Source organism: Enhydra lutris, unplaced genomic scaffold (genome assembly GCF_002288905.1).
Source record: "Enhydra lutris kenyoni isolate GAN:26980312 unplaced genomic scaffold, ASM228890v2 scaffoldscaffold3, whole genome shotgun sequence".
Classification (NCBI taxonomy): Eukaryota; Metazoa; Chordata; class Mammalia; order Carnivora; family Mustelidae; genus Enhydra; species Enhydra lutris.
The window spans coordinates 85,334,579-85,349,149 of NW_019154087.1; the positions used below are offsets into that span (position 1 = coordinate 85,334,579).

The following is a 14,571-nucleotide window of genomic DNA, read 5'->3' on the forward strand; positions in this document are numbered from 1 at the left end:
ACAAAATTGAGGTTCACAGGAAATGCAGCTAAACTGCCTAGTGGTCAAGAGAGCTCACTAATTCTGTACCTGTGTAGCCCTCCCTATATGAATGGGAGTGGACTGAGGGGAAAGCACCTACCACGCTAGAATTGCTATCAGCAACCTATACCAGCACAGGGGCCAAACCTAACATTCCTTCCAAAGGAAGAAAAGTTAAGGTATAAATGGAAAGAAGGAAGAATGGTAGCTGAGGATAAAGGAATGAATCAACAGTTATGCAATGAAGGAAATCCAGCATTACATTCATTGGTATCTCAAAACAGGCCTAGAACAAGAAATAATATTGCCTGTAGCTTAAGTGTACCACATGCCTGAAAAAGTAGAGCCACGTTGTTGAGACTGTTCTTGCTTTTAGAACCTGACAATGTCAAATGAAAGCCTGCAAACTTAAGTGGCATAGTTCTGGGAGATCTTTTGGTCATGTAATATGACAGTGAACCGGAATAATTACTCATGCCTGAGTGGAGCTGTAGTAATGCCTCAGTATCTTCTGATTCATATTTCAGGTTGTATTTACTACCATACTGCAATGTGATGGGGCACTAACCTTGTTAGTTAAGAATCAGTTCTATTACTTAAACAAGTATTATAATAATACTGATGTTGATAGTCAAGTATATTTGGAAACTGGGTTAATGCTTCTTCAGAATATAATACTGATGCAAGAATGAATGGCCTGAGAAAGAACTGGATTAGTTAACCACCAGCTAAATTGTATGCTCAAGAGTTCTGCACAAATTTAGTGGAAGGAATAAACAGTGTCAAATCGAGGGGGAAAATGTAATTAAATTAGTATAAACAAATGAAAATGTATGTAACAGTTTTATAGGCAGATCCATTATTTAAATCTATCCCATCCCCACACTGGCTCCTCCAAATATTAGGGATATTCATACTGAGACTACTGGACAAATGAGATGCAGTGAAAGTGATACTGCATGACTTTCAAGGGTATGGTATAAAGGCAACGTGAGTTCCACCTGGCTCTAGTTTCTTGGAATACTCACACCTTGAACTGTGTCCCACCATGCTGTGAGGAAGCCCAAACTAACTCATGTGGAAAGACCACATGAGGGGCACCTGGATGGCTCAGTCGTTAAGCGTCTGCCTTCAGCTCAGGTCATGATCTCAGGGTCCTGGAACTGAGCCCCACATTGGGCTCCCTGCTCAGAGGGAGACCTGCTTCTCCCTCTCCCACTTCCCCTGCTTGTGTTCCCTCTCTCACTGTGTCTCTCTCTGTCAAATAAATAAAATCACAAAAAAAAAAAAAAACAAAGAAAGAAAGACCATATGAAGAGTCACCAGAGCCGACTGCACCCTGCGCAACTTCTTGACTTCAGAATCATAAATGCTCACTGCATGTCACTAAGTTTTAGGGTAAATTTGTTACATGGCCATCAATAACCAAGCAGTGCTCAAGTAATTCACAGCCCAGAGAAAGATAAATAAGGATACAATGAACTAATATAAGGCAAAATGTAATAGCCACTACATAGAAGTAAACAAGGGGACTTGGAAAAAATAAGCAAAGGAAAAAGGGGCCTTGGAAGAGGAAGGAACATAAAGAAATAAGTCTAAGGTATGGAGCACTGGGCGGCGGGGGCGGGGGTGCAGAAAAGTCTTCAAAGAAGGAATCTTTGAAAATCTAGCACCTAACAGAAGACCTTGAAGGGAAATAGTGCCAACAACAAGAAAAAGGAAGGTGTGGTAGGACTTGGTGACAAGGTAGTATATATATAGGTCTCCTTAGAGACAAAATTCAACTTTTTTTTTTTTTTACGTGATCACAAATACTGAAAGAATATTAAACTATTTGAAGGACAGTGTAGGAAAGAGTCTAAAAAGAAACAAGTTGGTGTTCTATTGACTGTGATCATATGAAATAATTAAATTTCTTGCTGTTACTCTCCATGCAAAGGGCTAACTCTGACCCTAAGACATGAAAACCACTTATCAGCACTTCCTTTGATGTACTGGCCAAGGTAAAACCCAGTACTTTGCTTGCTCATTGTGCCAGACCCAATATCAGTTTAATGACAGCAATTCTCCACAGTTAGCATTCCTGGGAGTTCTAGGGGTGATTTACAGGGAGGCATTTGTCTTGAACCGAAATGAAAAGTACCTAGTAATAGCCATAAAAAGCTGAGTAAATTCATAAGCTGCTTTAATTGCTGAAATTTACCCCCACTTTCCTGATAAGGGCAAGAAGATTATGTCTACAGACATCAAGCTGACAAACTGGGAATAATCATTACTTACCAAACAAAATCAAAGTATTTATCTCTTGTACAAGTAGAAGCCTGAAAGCAGTCCCTTTGAGATGCCTTTGCCAATTGCCAAAGTTGCCAATGACTAACTTTTCAGTCTGTTTAGGAGATACCTTCAATTTGGGACCCCTCCCACTAAGTCAGACTTCCTCTTAAAGTGGTCAGATAGGCAGTCCTTAAAAACCCCAAACTTTATAAAATTTCTGTTCTGGGACACCTGAGTGGCTCAGTCAGTAAGCGTCTACCTTCAGCTCAGGTCATGATCCCAGGGTCCTACTCAGCGGGGAGGCCTGCTTCTCTCACTCCCTACCACTCCCCCTGCTTGTGCTCACTCTCCCTGTCAAATAAATAAATCGCCAAAAAAATAAAGAAATAAAATAAAATTTCTGCTCTCCTCACCTCATAAAACTTTTTTAAGGAGCCCACCAGGCACAGCTTCAGGCTATCCACAATCTCCTGATGAGGCATCTGGAATACCACTCGTGAATACCATTTTGTGAGAGTGCTGGGGAAGAGGCAGTAAGAGAGAGACAGATGAACACACACTCGCAGAGGAAGGTCCACAATCTGAATGTCAGTACACACAGGCTCCTCCATGCACCAATACAAATACCTAGTAAATGCATTTGTGTTACAGGTAAAAACACATGGCAATACAGGGAAAAATATATGCCACATATAGAATGTAAAAATATAGACATAATTGTGATATTTGCTACAAAACCACTTCCAGCTGAAAAAATTTAACCACCTAGATAACCACCAACAGAAGACTAAATAGTGCTCTAGCATACAATAAATTCCATGCAGCAGTTAAGAAGAATTGGTTGAGATTTATTTGTATGGACATGACGAAATGTCAGCAATATATAATTTAAGTACATAAAACAAGCTAAGGAATAGTATACACAATAATATGCCATTTTGTATACATATATACACCACCTATATGTGTTACTATGTGCATAAATGAGAATCTAGAAGTATATATACATCAAAATTTTGGTGATAGTTACTAAAAGATGGCCCATAAGGTACTTTCACTTTCTAAATTTCTGTAGTTATCTGCATGAGCATGCCTTGTTTTTACAATCAGAACAAAAAAAATTCCTCATTTCTGGGGGAAAAATCCACTAAGACACAGCCCGCATTTTGAAAACGATTACACCACAGCCAGGGGAACAAACTTACAGATCTGACAAGTCTGGTAAATAGACTAGATAAACTACTAGGAAGATAAAGGAGGAAAAAGTTAAGTATACTTTCATAAAGTATACTTTTACTGTAATACAAAATATTAGAAAGCATTCCCTGGATTTATAGTAAGACTGGCATCAAAATGAGGTAACCGAACAAAATGGCACTATAAGTAGTACTTACAGATTGATGCTTGCAACGAAGCCAACCACAGATCGCATGCCTCGGCTAGGATCATGGTAAACATCCATCCCAATCACCATTAATTGTTTCTGAGTTAGAAAACAAAAAACAGACCCCAAACAACAAGCAATCCATCACCCCATCTTTTTGTTATCTGTACCCCCAAAAGCAACATATGAAAATAAGTTCTGGGAAAGGAAGAGAAAGACTGACATCAACTTGACATTTTTTTAAACACTATGAACGAGTCAGAGATCTAGAACAGGATCAGCACACTTCTTCTGTAAAGGACTAAATAGTAAATACCGTTGGGCTCTGTGAGCTACACAGTCTCTGCAGGAACTCTCCAGTTCCATCTGTCGTTACAGTACGAGAGCAGCCGTAGCTAGTCTATAAAGAAGTATGGTTGTATTCCAATAAAACTACACTTAAAGACACTGAAAATGGATTTTCAAATAATTTTCATGTGTCAGGAAATATTAGTCTTATTTTTATTGGTTTCAACTGTTTAGATTTATAAAAACCATTCTCAGCCTGTGGGCTATACCAAATCAGGCTATGAACCGCTTAGACTACTAAGCATGGAGAATAAAGATAACTCTATGAGGAAAACAACTAGGTAGGAGTCTCTGGAGAGCTAAATTGAATGAAGACACATCTCAGCATCACTCACCAGAGGAATATCCACTCCCCAGAGCTCACCACCCAATTTACAATTAATCTGAAGTAAAATTTTCTGCGCCACACTCCGAAGCCTGGTTGGCTGACCAATGGTTCGGACATTGATGACCTATAACAAAGGGGTGTGGGGAAAGAGGACACTATCAGCTTGTCAGATGATGTAAACAGGCCTAAAGTAAACACTACATTTGTTTAGGAAACTCCAGTTAGCAGATAATACACTTTGACCAGTTCTAATTCTAGGATTTCTAGGCAGGCATTGCACTCACACATACACACTCCCCACAAACACAAAACAAAACAAAACAAAACAATAAACAACTAAAAAACAAAAACTTTCAAAAGAATCTCATACAGGATAATTTTTTTTAAACCTACTAAGGAAAAACAGCTTTCCCCTTTCAGAGGGAAGCCTATATTCTCAGAACCCAGTCATGTGAAACCACCCAGCAGCTCACCCACTGAACCAGCAAGAGTAACTCATTTGGGAACAGGAAGGCAGCATTTACAAAGAGCATCTGCTTTTAACCAGGTTACTCTAATAAGGGGAATGTTCCACCAGACAGCATACACGCATGGCTTCTAATAGTTACTTCAGTCTTTTTGAACACCTGTATCCCTCTTTTCAAAGCCTCAAGAGAGGCTAGAGTTTCCATCTGTGCCTCCTGCCCAGCTCCCACTCACCTGTGAGGGCACAGGAGCCTGCACACAGCACAGCTTTTTAATGGCCCCATAGAGATCGTCACGTGTGCCCATAATGATGCAAACAACCATCTGTATCTTCCCCTTGAGGAGATAAAGTACATAAGTCAGGCATTGAAACTCTCAGGGCACCTTGATGGGGCTCCAGCTGGGGGCAGTCTAAGAGCCTGCAAAGTCGTGGGACCTTTAAGGCAGAAGAGGACTGAAACAAAGACGGTAGACATTCCAACCCCAAACAGGTCTTTGAATCTTTGCTGGGTTCAGGGCTTCTTTGCACAGATATGGAATATGATACCATAAATTATCTAGAGCTGGTCCTGACCAACTGACGTCTTTCTTAGGACACTTAAGATGCCTGGAAAAGGCAGGCTTGAAAATCTGCAAGGGTTACTTAGTTGCTGCTTTCAATTCCCTATAATGCTTTTTTTTACCATTCTCTTCAGTAAACTAACCACCTTATTACATTCATACCACAAAACTGAGGAAACATGGAGTACAATACCACAAGAAACTATTAGGAGCCGAACACAAACAAATGAAGCTACAGCCAAATCCGTAAGTGGCTCTTCCTTACTCTCTGGTTACAAGACAGAATAGTATCGCCAGCAGAGTATCTCATACAAGCATCCTTGACCCCTTACTGTTTAATAAGAGTTCCAACACCAGAGGGGCACCTGGGTGGCTCAGTCGTTAAGTGTCTGCCTTTGGCTCAGGTCAGGATCCCAGGATCCTGGGTTTGAGCCCCACATCGGGCTCCCTGTTCATCGGGAAGCCTGCTTTTCCCTCTCCCACTCCCTCTCCTTATATTCCCTCTCTTGCTGTCTCTCTCTGTCAAATAAATGAATAAAATCTTAAAAAAAAAAAAAAAAAAAGAGTTCCAACATTGGAAACACAGGACCTTTCAAAAATAAAGAAAAGTGAAATGAAGGTGCTAATCCTTTATGCCAGAAAGAGCTACTAATGACAAATCAATAGTATATTATTCCAAATCAAGATTAGTGTTAGATTAAGACCTCTCTGAGGGACGCTTGGGTGGCTCAGTCCGTTAAGTGCTTGCCTTTGGCTCGAGTTATGATCCCAGAGTTCTGGGATCAAGTTCCACATCCAGTTCCCTGCTCAGTGGGGAGCCTGCTTCTCCCTCTGCATGCCTCTCCCCTTGCTTGTGCTTGCACGCACGTGCTCTATGACAAATAAATAAGCAAAATCTTAAAAAAAAAAAAAAAGACCTCTCTAAGAACACATTCTAGTAATCACATCAAAGAACTTCAAAAGTCACGGAGAACACAGGCTGCACACTGGGAGCCTATGGGCTGGACCTACCAAACATGTAGCTTTTTAGTCCCTACAGTGACTTACATGTGTTGTTTTTTATTAATACTTTTTACATTTTATTATTATTATTATTTAAGATTTTATTTATTCGTTTGACAGAGAGAGACACAGCGAGAGAGGGAACACAAGCAGGGGGAGTGGGAAAGGGAGAAGCAGGCTTCCCGCTGAGCAGAAAGCCTGATGTGGGGCTCAATCCCAGGACTCTGGGATCACAATCTGAGCTGAAGGCAGACGGTCATCGACTGAGTCACCCATGTGCCCCTATCATTTTTTTTTTAAGTAGGCTCCATGCCAGTGTGGGGCCTGAACTCATGACCCTGAGATCAAGAGTCACATGCTCTCCCAACTGAGCCAGCCAGGTGCATCCCTCCCTTTTTAAACTAACATTTAGGGGCGCCTGGGTGGCTCAGTGGGTTAAGCCATTGCCTTCGGCTCAGGTCATGATCTCAGGGTCCTGGGATCAAGCCCCGCATTGGGCTCTCTGCTCAGCAGGGAGCCTGCTTCCTCCTCTCTCTCTACCTGCCTCTCTGCCTGCTTGTGATCTCTCTCTGTCAAATAAATAAATAAAATCTTTAAAAAAATAAAATAAACTAACATTTAAACATAAGGAGGGGCACATACACACAAATCCAGATTTTCTTGCTTCTACTGAAAAAGGAGTAAATTAAAAATTAATTTGATAATGCTGTGCTTTTATAAGAGTCATAGGGTTTACTCTCATTAGTTCACTACAATCAGCTCCCAGCTAAATTCACTTGCATTATTCACCTGGCTCCCGCAGACATCTGAGTTTGAGACCCCTAATAAATAATACAACAGCATGCCCTGAAGACAACAGAGACAAGACCAATTATGAGTTAAGTTTGGTAAATGTGATGAATGAACATCATATCCATGCTGCATGAAAACTGATAGCAGTATACTCTCCTAAAGAGAACGTGGCAAGTGGTGTGATGGGGGAGCTGAGGTCGTACACAGGGTTATTCTTTTGAAAGCAGAGCAGAATTATCAATGATCAGGCGTAGGGGGAGGCCACACCAGACTACAAGCGTGGGAAACCAGGAAGAAATTACAAAGAGAGACAGAACACAAGGGTGCTGCTCTGAGTGATAACCTAGAGCGGGGAGGGGCAGGGATAAGAGAGATCCCAAGACAATCTCATTCCAGTACTGCTCTCCCATGAATGGACTCTTCCAGTCAAAGACTAATTACTTTTGTTGAGGGCCCTCCTTAAGCTTCTTCCTCTGTTTCATCTACAAACAGGTAAGAACTGCAGGCCTGAACTACAGAGTTACGAGTGCTGAGACCTGCTCAGCTCCAGTGGTCCTGATCAGCTGTCAGGACTGAGCTGATGGGCCAGGTGCCAAGTTCATTGCCAGAGCAATTCAAATCTTAAGCCAGACCGGACTGTGACAGCTAAATACTGAATCGTGCAAAATGGCACTGGGCCCAAAAAGTTGCTTTCTGAGCACAACATGTTCTATATAGATAACGAACTAAAGTTAAGTCAGCTATTCGGTCTATTAAGTGAAAAAAGAACACAAGAGTGAGGCTGCCAACATAGAATGAGAGCAGCAGAATTAACCAAAGGGCATAAAGACTACTTAGTTCATTATTTCATGTGTACATGAGTAACAAACTGGTTTCTGGGCATCAAAAACAGTAGACTGACAACCAAAATCATTTAAAATCAAGTGTTCAAGTATTTTAAAACAGGCATTCTATAAATATACTCAAATTAAATTAACTTATTACCTCAACTCCTAGCATGGATTGAATGGTTCTGACATAGGTTTCTATTCGATCATCCTTTAGTTCAACCCAGGCTGGTGGGCTCATGCGCATACCAATGGGGCCAGCTATCTTCTCCAACATGTTAACCAGTTCTCGGGCCTGATCCATTGCTCTCTTTGGGTAAAACAGTGCCCAGAAATGCATGGGGACCTAGGAATAACCACAAGCTATTTTTAGTACTTCTCATAACTTAGACACTCCAGAGTCACACCCAGGAGGTATTATTCTAGAGAATAAATTACTTTTAACTCTCTCTGCTTGAATCTTTTCTGATCTAAGTCCTGTAACTAACACAGATGTATACAATTAAGTAAACTGGGGACTACTTTCACAGTGGAGTAGTATGCAGCAATGAGAATGAAAGACCTACAACTATATCTAACAATATGGATGAAACCCACCAATCAAGGCTGAAGAAATTAAGCCAGACATAAAAGAATATATACTGTATGGTTTCACGTATACACCAAGTACAAAAAGCAACTGAAATGAATCTATGCTGTTGGATAGTGACTCCTCATATCGTTTTTAAGGTTGAGAGGTAGGTAGTAACGAGGAGCATGAGGGATGGCTTCTGGGTGATTGGTAAAGTTCTCTTTCTTAACCCTTGCTGTGGATTCCATAGGTTTATGAACCTTAGAAAATTCCTCAAACTTACACTTGTAAATATACTTTTTCTTTAAACATATTTCAATAAAAAGTTTTAGAAACAGATGTGTGTACTTTACGCATGGCCCAAAAACATTTAAAAATAATTATATACCATTTTGTTCTTTAGTTCCCTTGGTGGGGGCTGTTTTAATTACACTTCTTTCATGGATAAAAACATCCTTCCCCAGGGAAAAGCGCGGGAAAATAAAGGAACATAAAAGGGAGAATGGGTAATAGGCTGGCACTGTATGAGTTACCATAGCAATCTATTTCCTTTTCCTAATTCTATAGCCAACCAAAGTGCTTACCTCTAACAATTCATCAATTTGCTCTATTTGAAGGACCCATTTAGTAGATAATGCAGGATAGGAATTCAGGTGGTACTCTCCCTCCAAAAGAAGACACTGAATCCTTCCTGCTTCCTAATTTCCATACTTATAGGAATACGGGTCCTCTCTTCACCACCTCAAAAGTCACTTACAGTCAAGATGGAAAGGTCCCTGGTTACTTCCTTAATCCAGTTTAGTTCCTGAGATGTGATAAACGAAGTATTTCTTAAGTTAATTCTTTCCATTGGGAGAACACGTCCTTCAATCTAAATACAAAACAAAGTACCCATGACATGAGCCATCTGCAAACACTATTTAAGGAAAGAACAACAATACTGTTCTCTCTTGGGCCAACTCCACTATGTAAACCTGTCCAGGTTATAACCTCTGAGAATGGCACAAAAATGAAACTGTAGCAGTCAGTCTAGGCTAATAAAACCTTGGACAAATACAGGTAAAATTTTTATAGGCATGGCTTTTTAATTATTGAAGCTTCCAACATGGTCTCCCAAGAAAGGGATTAGAAAGCACTGCCTCTTTAGAAGTAGAGAATGCATGTAAAATAACTACATTTCAAGATAAATACTAAAATAATTTTTAAAAATATTTTAAGGGACAAACTGAAAGTAGAAAATTAAAAGTAAAATTTCTTAATAAGGCTGAACATAAAGTATTACACTTTAAAATGAAAAAACAGGGAGGAAAATGCATAAATATAATGACAATTTTTTTTTTTAAGATTTTATTTATTTGACAGAGAGAGAGAGACATCACAAGTAGGCAGAGAGGCAGGCAGAGAGAGAGGGGGGAGGAAGCAGGCTTCCTGCAGAGCAGAGAGCCCGACGTGGGGCTTGATCCCAGGACCCCGGGGATCACGACCTGAGCCAAAGGCAGAGGCTTTAACCCACTGAGCCACCCAGGCACCCCGCATAAATATAATGAAAGAACAAATTACCATTAGGAATAAGTCAATCAAATCTAAATACCCAAAGATAGGAAAATAATTAAGTTGATATAACAACATGATGGACTATTTTGCAATCATTAAAACCAGTTTCCATCTAATATGATCCTGTTTTTACAAAAAATAAATAGTAATGTATGCATCAATAAAAACTGAATGAGTCTATATTTAGTGATTATCTCTGCGGATATGTAATTATAGAGGATTTTTACTTTCTATGATCTCTACCATTTGTTTATTAAAATTAACAAATACTGGGGCTCCTGGGTGTCTCAGTTGGTTAAACACCTAACTTTTGATTTTGGTTCAGGTCATGATCTCGGGGTTATGAGATGGAGTCCCATGTCAGGTTCCATGTTCAGCGAGCAGTCTACTTGAAATTCTTTCCTTTTCCCTTCTGCCTCCCACCGCCCCCTGCCCGCCTCTTGCACATGTGCTCTCTTTCTCTCTCACTCTTGCTCTCTCAAATAAATCAATCTTCAAAAAAATACTTATTTTATCTATAACCAAAAGAATGTAATGAGTTTATTAACATAAGTAACAATTTCCATATTAGCAAGAAAAAGGAATCAAACTCATCAAAGTAAATTTTTAAACCTTTTTAGAGGGCAATTGGCAATATACAACAAAAGTACTAAAAACATAAATGTCCTCTGACATTTCCACGTCCATAAATCTATGAAAATAAACAACATTACAAAGACTTAGTTACAAGGTTGTTAACTGAGTAACTACTTCTAATTAAAAGATACTAAAATTCTGGGGCACCTGTGTGGCTCAGTGGGTTAAGCCTCTGCCTTTGGCTCAGGTCATGGTCTCAGGGTCCTGGGATCAAGCCCCGCATGGGGCTCTCTGCTCAGCAGGCAGCCTGCTTCGCCCTCTCTCTCTGCCTGCCTCTCTGCCTACTTGTGATGTCTCTCTGTGTCAAATAAATAAAATCTTTAAAAAAAAAAATACTAAATTCTTGGGGCACCTGGGTGACAGTCAGTTAAGCATCTGCCTTCAGGGGTGCCTGGGTGGCTCAGTGGGTTAAACCTTCTGCCTTCGGCTCAGGTCATGATCCCAGGGTCCTGGAATCGAGCCCTGATTCGGGCTCTCTGCTGAGCGGAGAGCCTGCTCCCCGCCCCCGCTCTGCCTGCCTCTCTGCCTACTTGTGATCTGTCTGTCAAATAAATAAATAAAATCTTTAAAAAAAAAAAAAAAGCATCTGCCTTCAGCTCAGGTCATGATACCAGGGTCCTGGGATCAAGCCCCGCATCAGGCTCCCTGCTCAGCGGGGAGCCTGCTTCTCCCGCTCCCTCTGCCTGCCACTCTGCCTGCTTGTGATCTCTCTCTGTCAAATAAATAAATAAAATCCTTTTTTTTTTTAATTTTTTTAAATTTTTTTTTAAAGATTTTATTTATTTGACAGAGAGGGAGAAATCACAAGTAGGAAGAGAGGCAGGCAGAGAGAGAGAGAGGAGGAGGCAGGCTCCCCACGGAGCAGAGAGCCTAACGTGGGGCTTGATCCCAGGATCCTGGGATCATGACCTGAGCTGAAGGCAGAGGCTTTAACCCACTGAGCCACCCAGGTGCCCCTAAATAAATAAAATCTTAAAAAAAAAATAAAGATGAACTTTTTTCTTTCTTGGTTTAGATTTTCTACATTCTCAAATTAATATTTAATAACACAAAAACATGTTTAAGATATAATATTAAAGGAAAAAGAAGATGCAAAACCATACACAATACAATCACAGCTCTGTAATAAAAAGATTTATAATCACAGAAAAATGTGTGGATGAAGGATATATATTGAAGTATCTTTCATATGTATCTAAAATAAATCACTGAGATATCATCTTTGGATGATGAAATTACTGATGTTTTTATTTCTTTCTTTACTTTTTGTAAGGTTTCAACATTTTCCTTATTGACTATCCATTACTTTTATTTAAAAAAAAGAAATTTTTAACAAGGAGTCAATTAAGAGTGTAAGAGAACTAGAGAAAAGACAGAATTAATTATTTTGGTATAACCTCAAATGAAAGGTGAAAAGTAGTAATGAGTAACGTTTACTGAGCACTTGCTATGTGTCACATATGATGCTGAAAATGTTACCATTTAAATTCTTACAATTCGATTATCATCCTCATTTTACAGATAAAAAAACCAAGAGATGCTAAGCAATTTGCTCAAAGCAACTACGATGGCAAGTGGTAAAACTGAGATTCAAAGCCAAATAAGCAGACACTGAAGGCCAAGGACTCTGCCACCATCTCACACTGCCTCTGCCCTATGGATCATGCCACACAAAATACAACACAGGAGGCTCAGGCAAAATGCAGGCAGAAAGAGCCATAAGAAAATCAGAATGGTGTAAGTGCAAAACTCTCTATGCCTATAGAAAGAATGTCAATAGTATATTGAAAGAATCACAATTATTGGAAAAGAAAAAAAAAAACTTGCAGAAAAAAAAGGACACACAGAACCTTAAGAATTATTTGGACTGGAAAACTGAAAATGAGGTAATTTTTTAATAAAGATTTATTTTTTTATTTTACTGGGTGGGAGAGTGCATGTGAGCATGGGGATGGAGACAGGAAGAAGGAGAGAGAGAGAATGCCAAGCAGAATTCTTGCTGAGAGTGGAGCCCAGCGTGGGGCTCGATCTCACAACCTTGAGATCATGACCTGAGTCAAAATCAAGAGTTAGGGGCACCTAGGCAGCTCAATTGTTGGGCGTCTGCCTTCAGCTCGGGTTGTGATCCCAGGGTCCTGGGCTGGAGCCCCACATCAGGCTCCCTGCTCAGCGGGAGGCCTGCTTCTCCCTCTCCTACTCTGCCTGCTGGTGTTCCTTCCCTTGCTATGTCTCTCTCTGTCAAATAAATAAATAAAATCTTTAAAAAACAAAACAAAACAAGAGCCAGAAGATGCTTAACCAACTGTCACCCAAGCACCCCAAAAATGAGTTAAATTTTAAGTCAATATTCCTTTTACTATCTATCTGACTGAAAATTAACAGCTCAGATCTCTGCAAAATACGGAAGAAAAATCTCTAACAGATACTAACAAATTAAGAGAAAAAAATTCAAATATTGTGGCTAGGACCCCCCAACAAAATAGAGCAAAACCCCAAAAGAGAGACCAGATAGGAAGCTATCACCCACTTTCACTACGCTCTTAAAAATCACTGATGAACACTGTTTCCTATTTGACTACATCCAGTTTACCTTATGTACATCCTTCTGAAGGCAGAGTCCCCAGCGTGTCAATTCATTGCTGGCTGTTTCATTTTTTGAAATTCTCTGCAGCAAGCATTCCAGAGCATTATGGTGTTGTTTGGGGCTCAGGTTGATCTGCTGGGTCAAATCCTAAATAGATTTAAAATGCAGATAATAAGTTCTAATTATTAGTTTCTCCAATATGAAATTAAACCCCAATATGTCTAAAACATTTCCAAAATAAAACATCCTTTCCACCAAAATGGGAGACATTTTTTTTTTAAGATTTTATTTATTTGACAGACAGAGATCACAAGTAGGCAGAGAGGTAGGCAGAGAGAGAGAGGGGAAAGCAGGCTACACGCTGAGCAGAGAGCCCAACTCGGGGCTCGATCCCAGGACTCCGAGATCACGACTGGAGCTGAAGGCAGAGGCTTTAACCCACTGGGCCACCCAGCACCCGTGATATGGAAGACATTTTTAAATACTCCAAAGATTTTAATAAATATCTCTCAAGAATGTGAAGGAAGTACAGGGTTAAAATTTTAATCAAAGGGTGGCTCAGTCGGTTAAGCATCTGCCTTCAGCTAGGGTCATGATCCCAGAATCCTGGGACTGAGTTCCACACCGGGCTCCCTGCTCAGCAGCAGGTCTGCTTCTCTGCCCCTCCCCAGCCTGGTGATTTCTTTCTCTTTCTCTCTCTCTCTCCCTCTGTCTTGCTTGTGCGCACTCACTCTCCCTCTCAAATAAATAAATAAATCATAAAAAATTTAATCATAAAATAATTTAAAATGTTATTGTTTCTTCCTCCCATGAGACAGCTAAATCTTACCTCTTTCTCAAAGCCATGTTCTGAATTTAAAAATTCCTAAAATAATTCAGGGGCACCTGGGTGGCTCAGTGAGTTGAACATCTGCCTTCGGCTCGGCTCAGGTCATGATCCCAGGATCTGGGATCCAGCCCTGCATGGAGGCTCCCCACTCAGTGGGGAGTCTGCATTTCCTTCTCCCTCTTCCTTTGCCCCTTCCCCACTCCTGCTCTCCCTCTCTCTCTCCCCCAAATGAATAAGATCTTTAAAAATATTTCTTAAGAAATTCTATGAAACAGGGGCGCCTGGATGGCTCAGTAGGTTAAAGCCTCTGCCTTCGGCTCAGGTCATGGTCCCAGGGTCCCATGGTCCTGGGATCAAGCCCCGCATCAGGCTCTCTGCTCAGCAGGGAGCCTGCT

The 14,571-nt window shown here is 40.5% G+C and overlaps 1 protein-coding gene across 2 annotated transcripts in view; it reads right to left on the bottom strand.

The window, feature by feature from the left end:
- LOC111156370 (piwi like RNA-mediated gene silencing 2) overlaps window positions 1-14,571 on the bottom strand; it is an 87,513-nt gene that overhangs the window by 38,536 nt on the left and 34,406 nt on the right. For both annotated transcript variants that reach the window (XM_022517200.1, XM_022517208.1), the window contains 7 exons: window positions 13,354-13,494; window positions 9,331-9,444; window positions 8,160-8,348; window positions 5,055-5,156; window positions 4,363-4,479; window positions 3,690-3,778; window positions 2,709-2,814 (listed from right to left, as the gene is read on the bottom strand). In XM_022517200.1, the coding sequence (XP_022372908.1) occupies window positions 2,709-2,814; window positions 3,690-3,778; window positions 4,363-4,479; window positions 5,055-5,156; window positions 8,160-8,348; window positions 9,331-9,444; window positions 13,354-13,494 (858 nt within the window). The remainder of the gene's footprint in view (window positions 1-2,708; window positions 2,815-3,689; window positions 3,779-4,362; window positions 4,480-5,054; window positions 5,157-8,159; window positions 8,349-9,330; window positions 9,445-13,353; window positions 13,495-14,571) is intronic.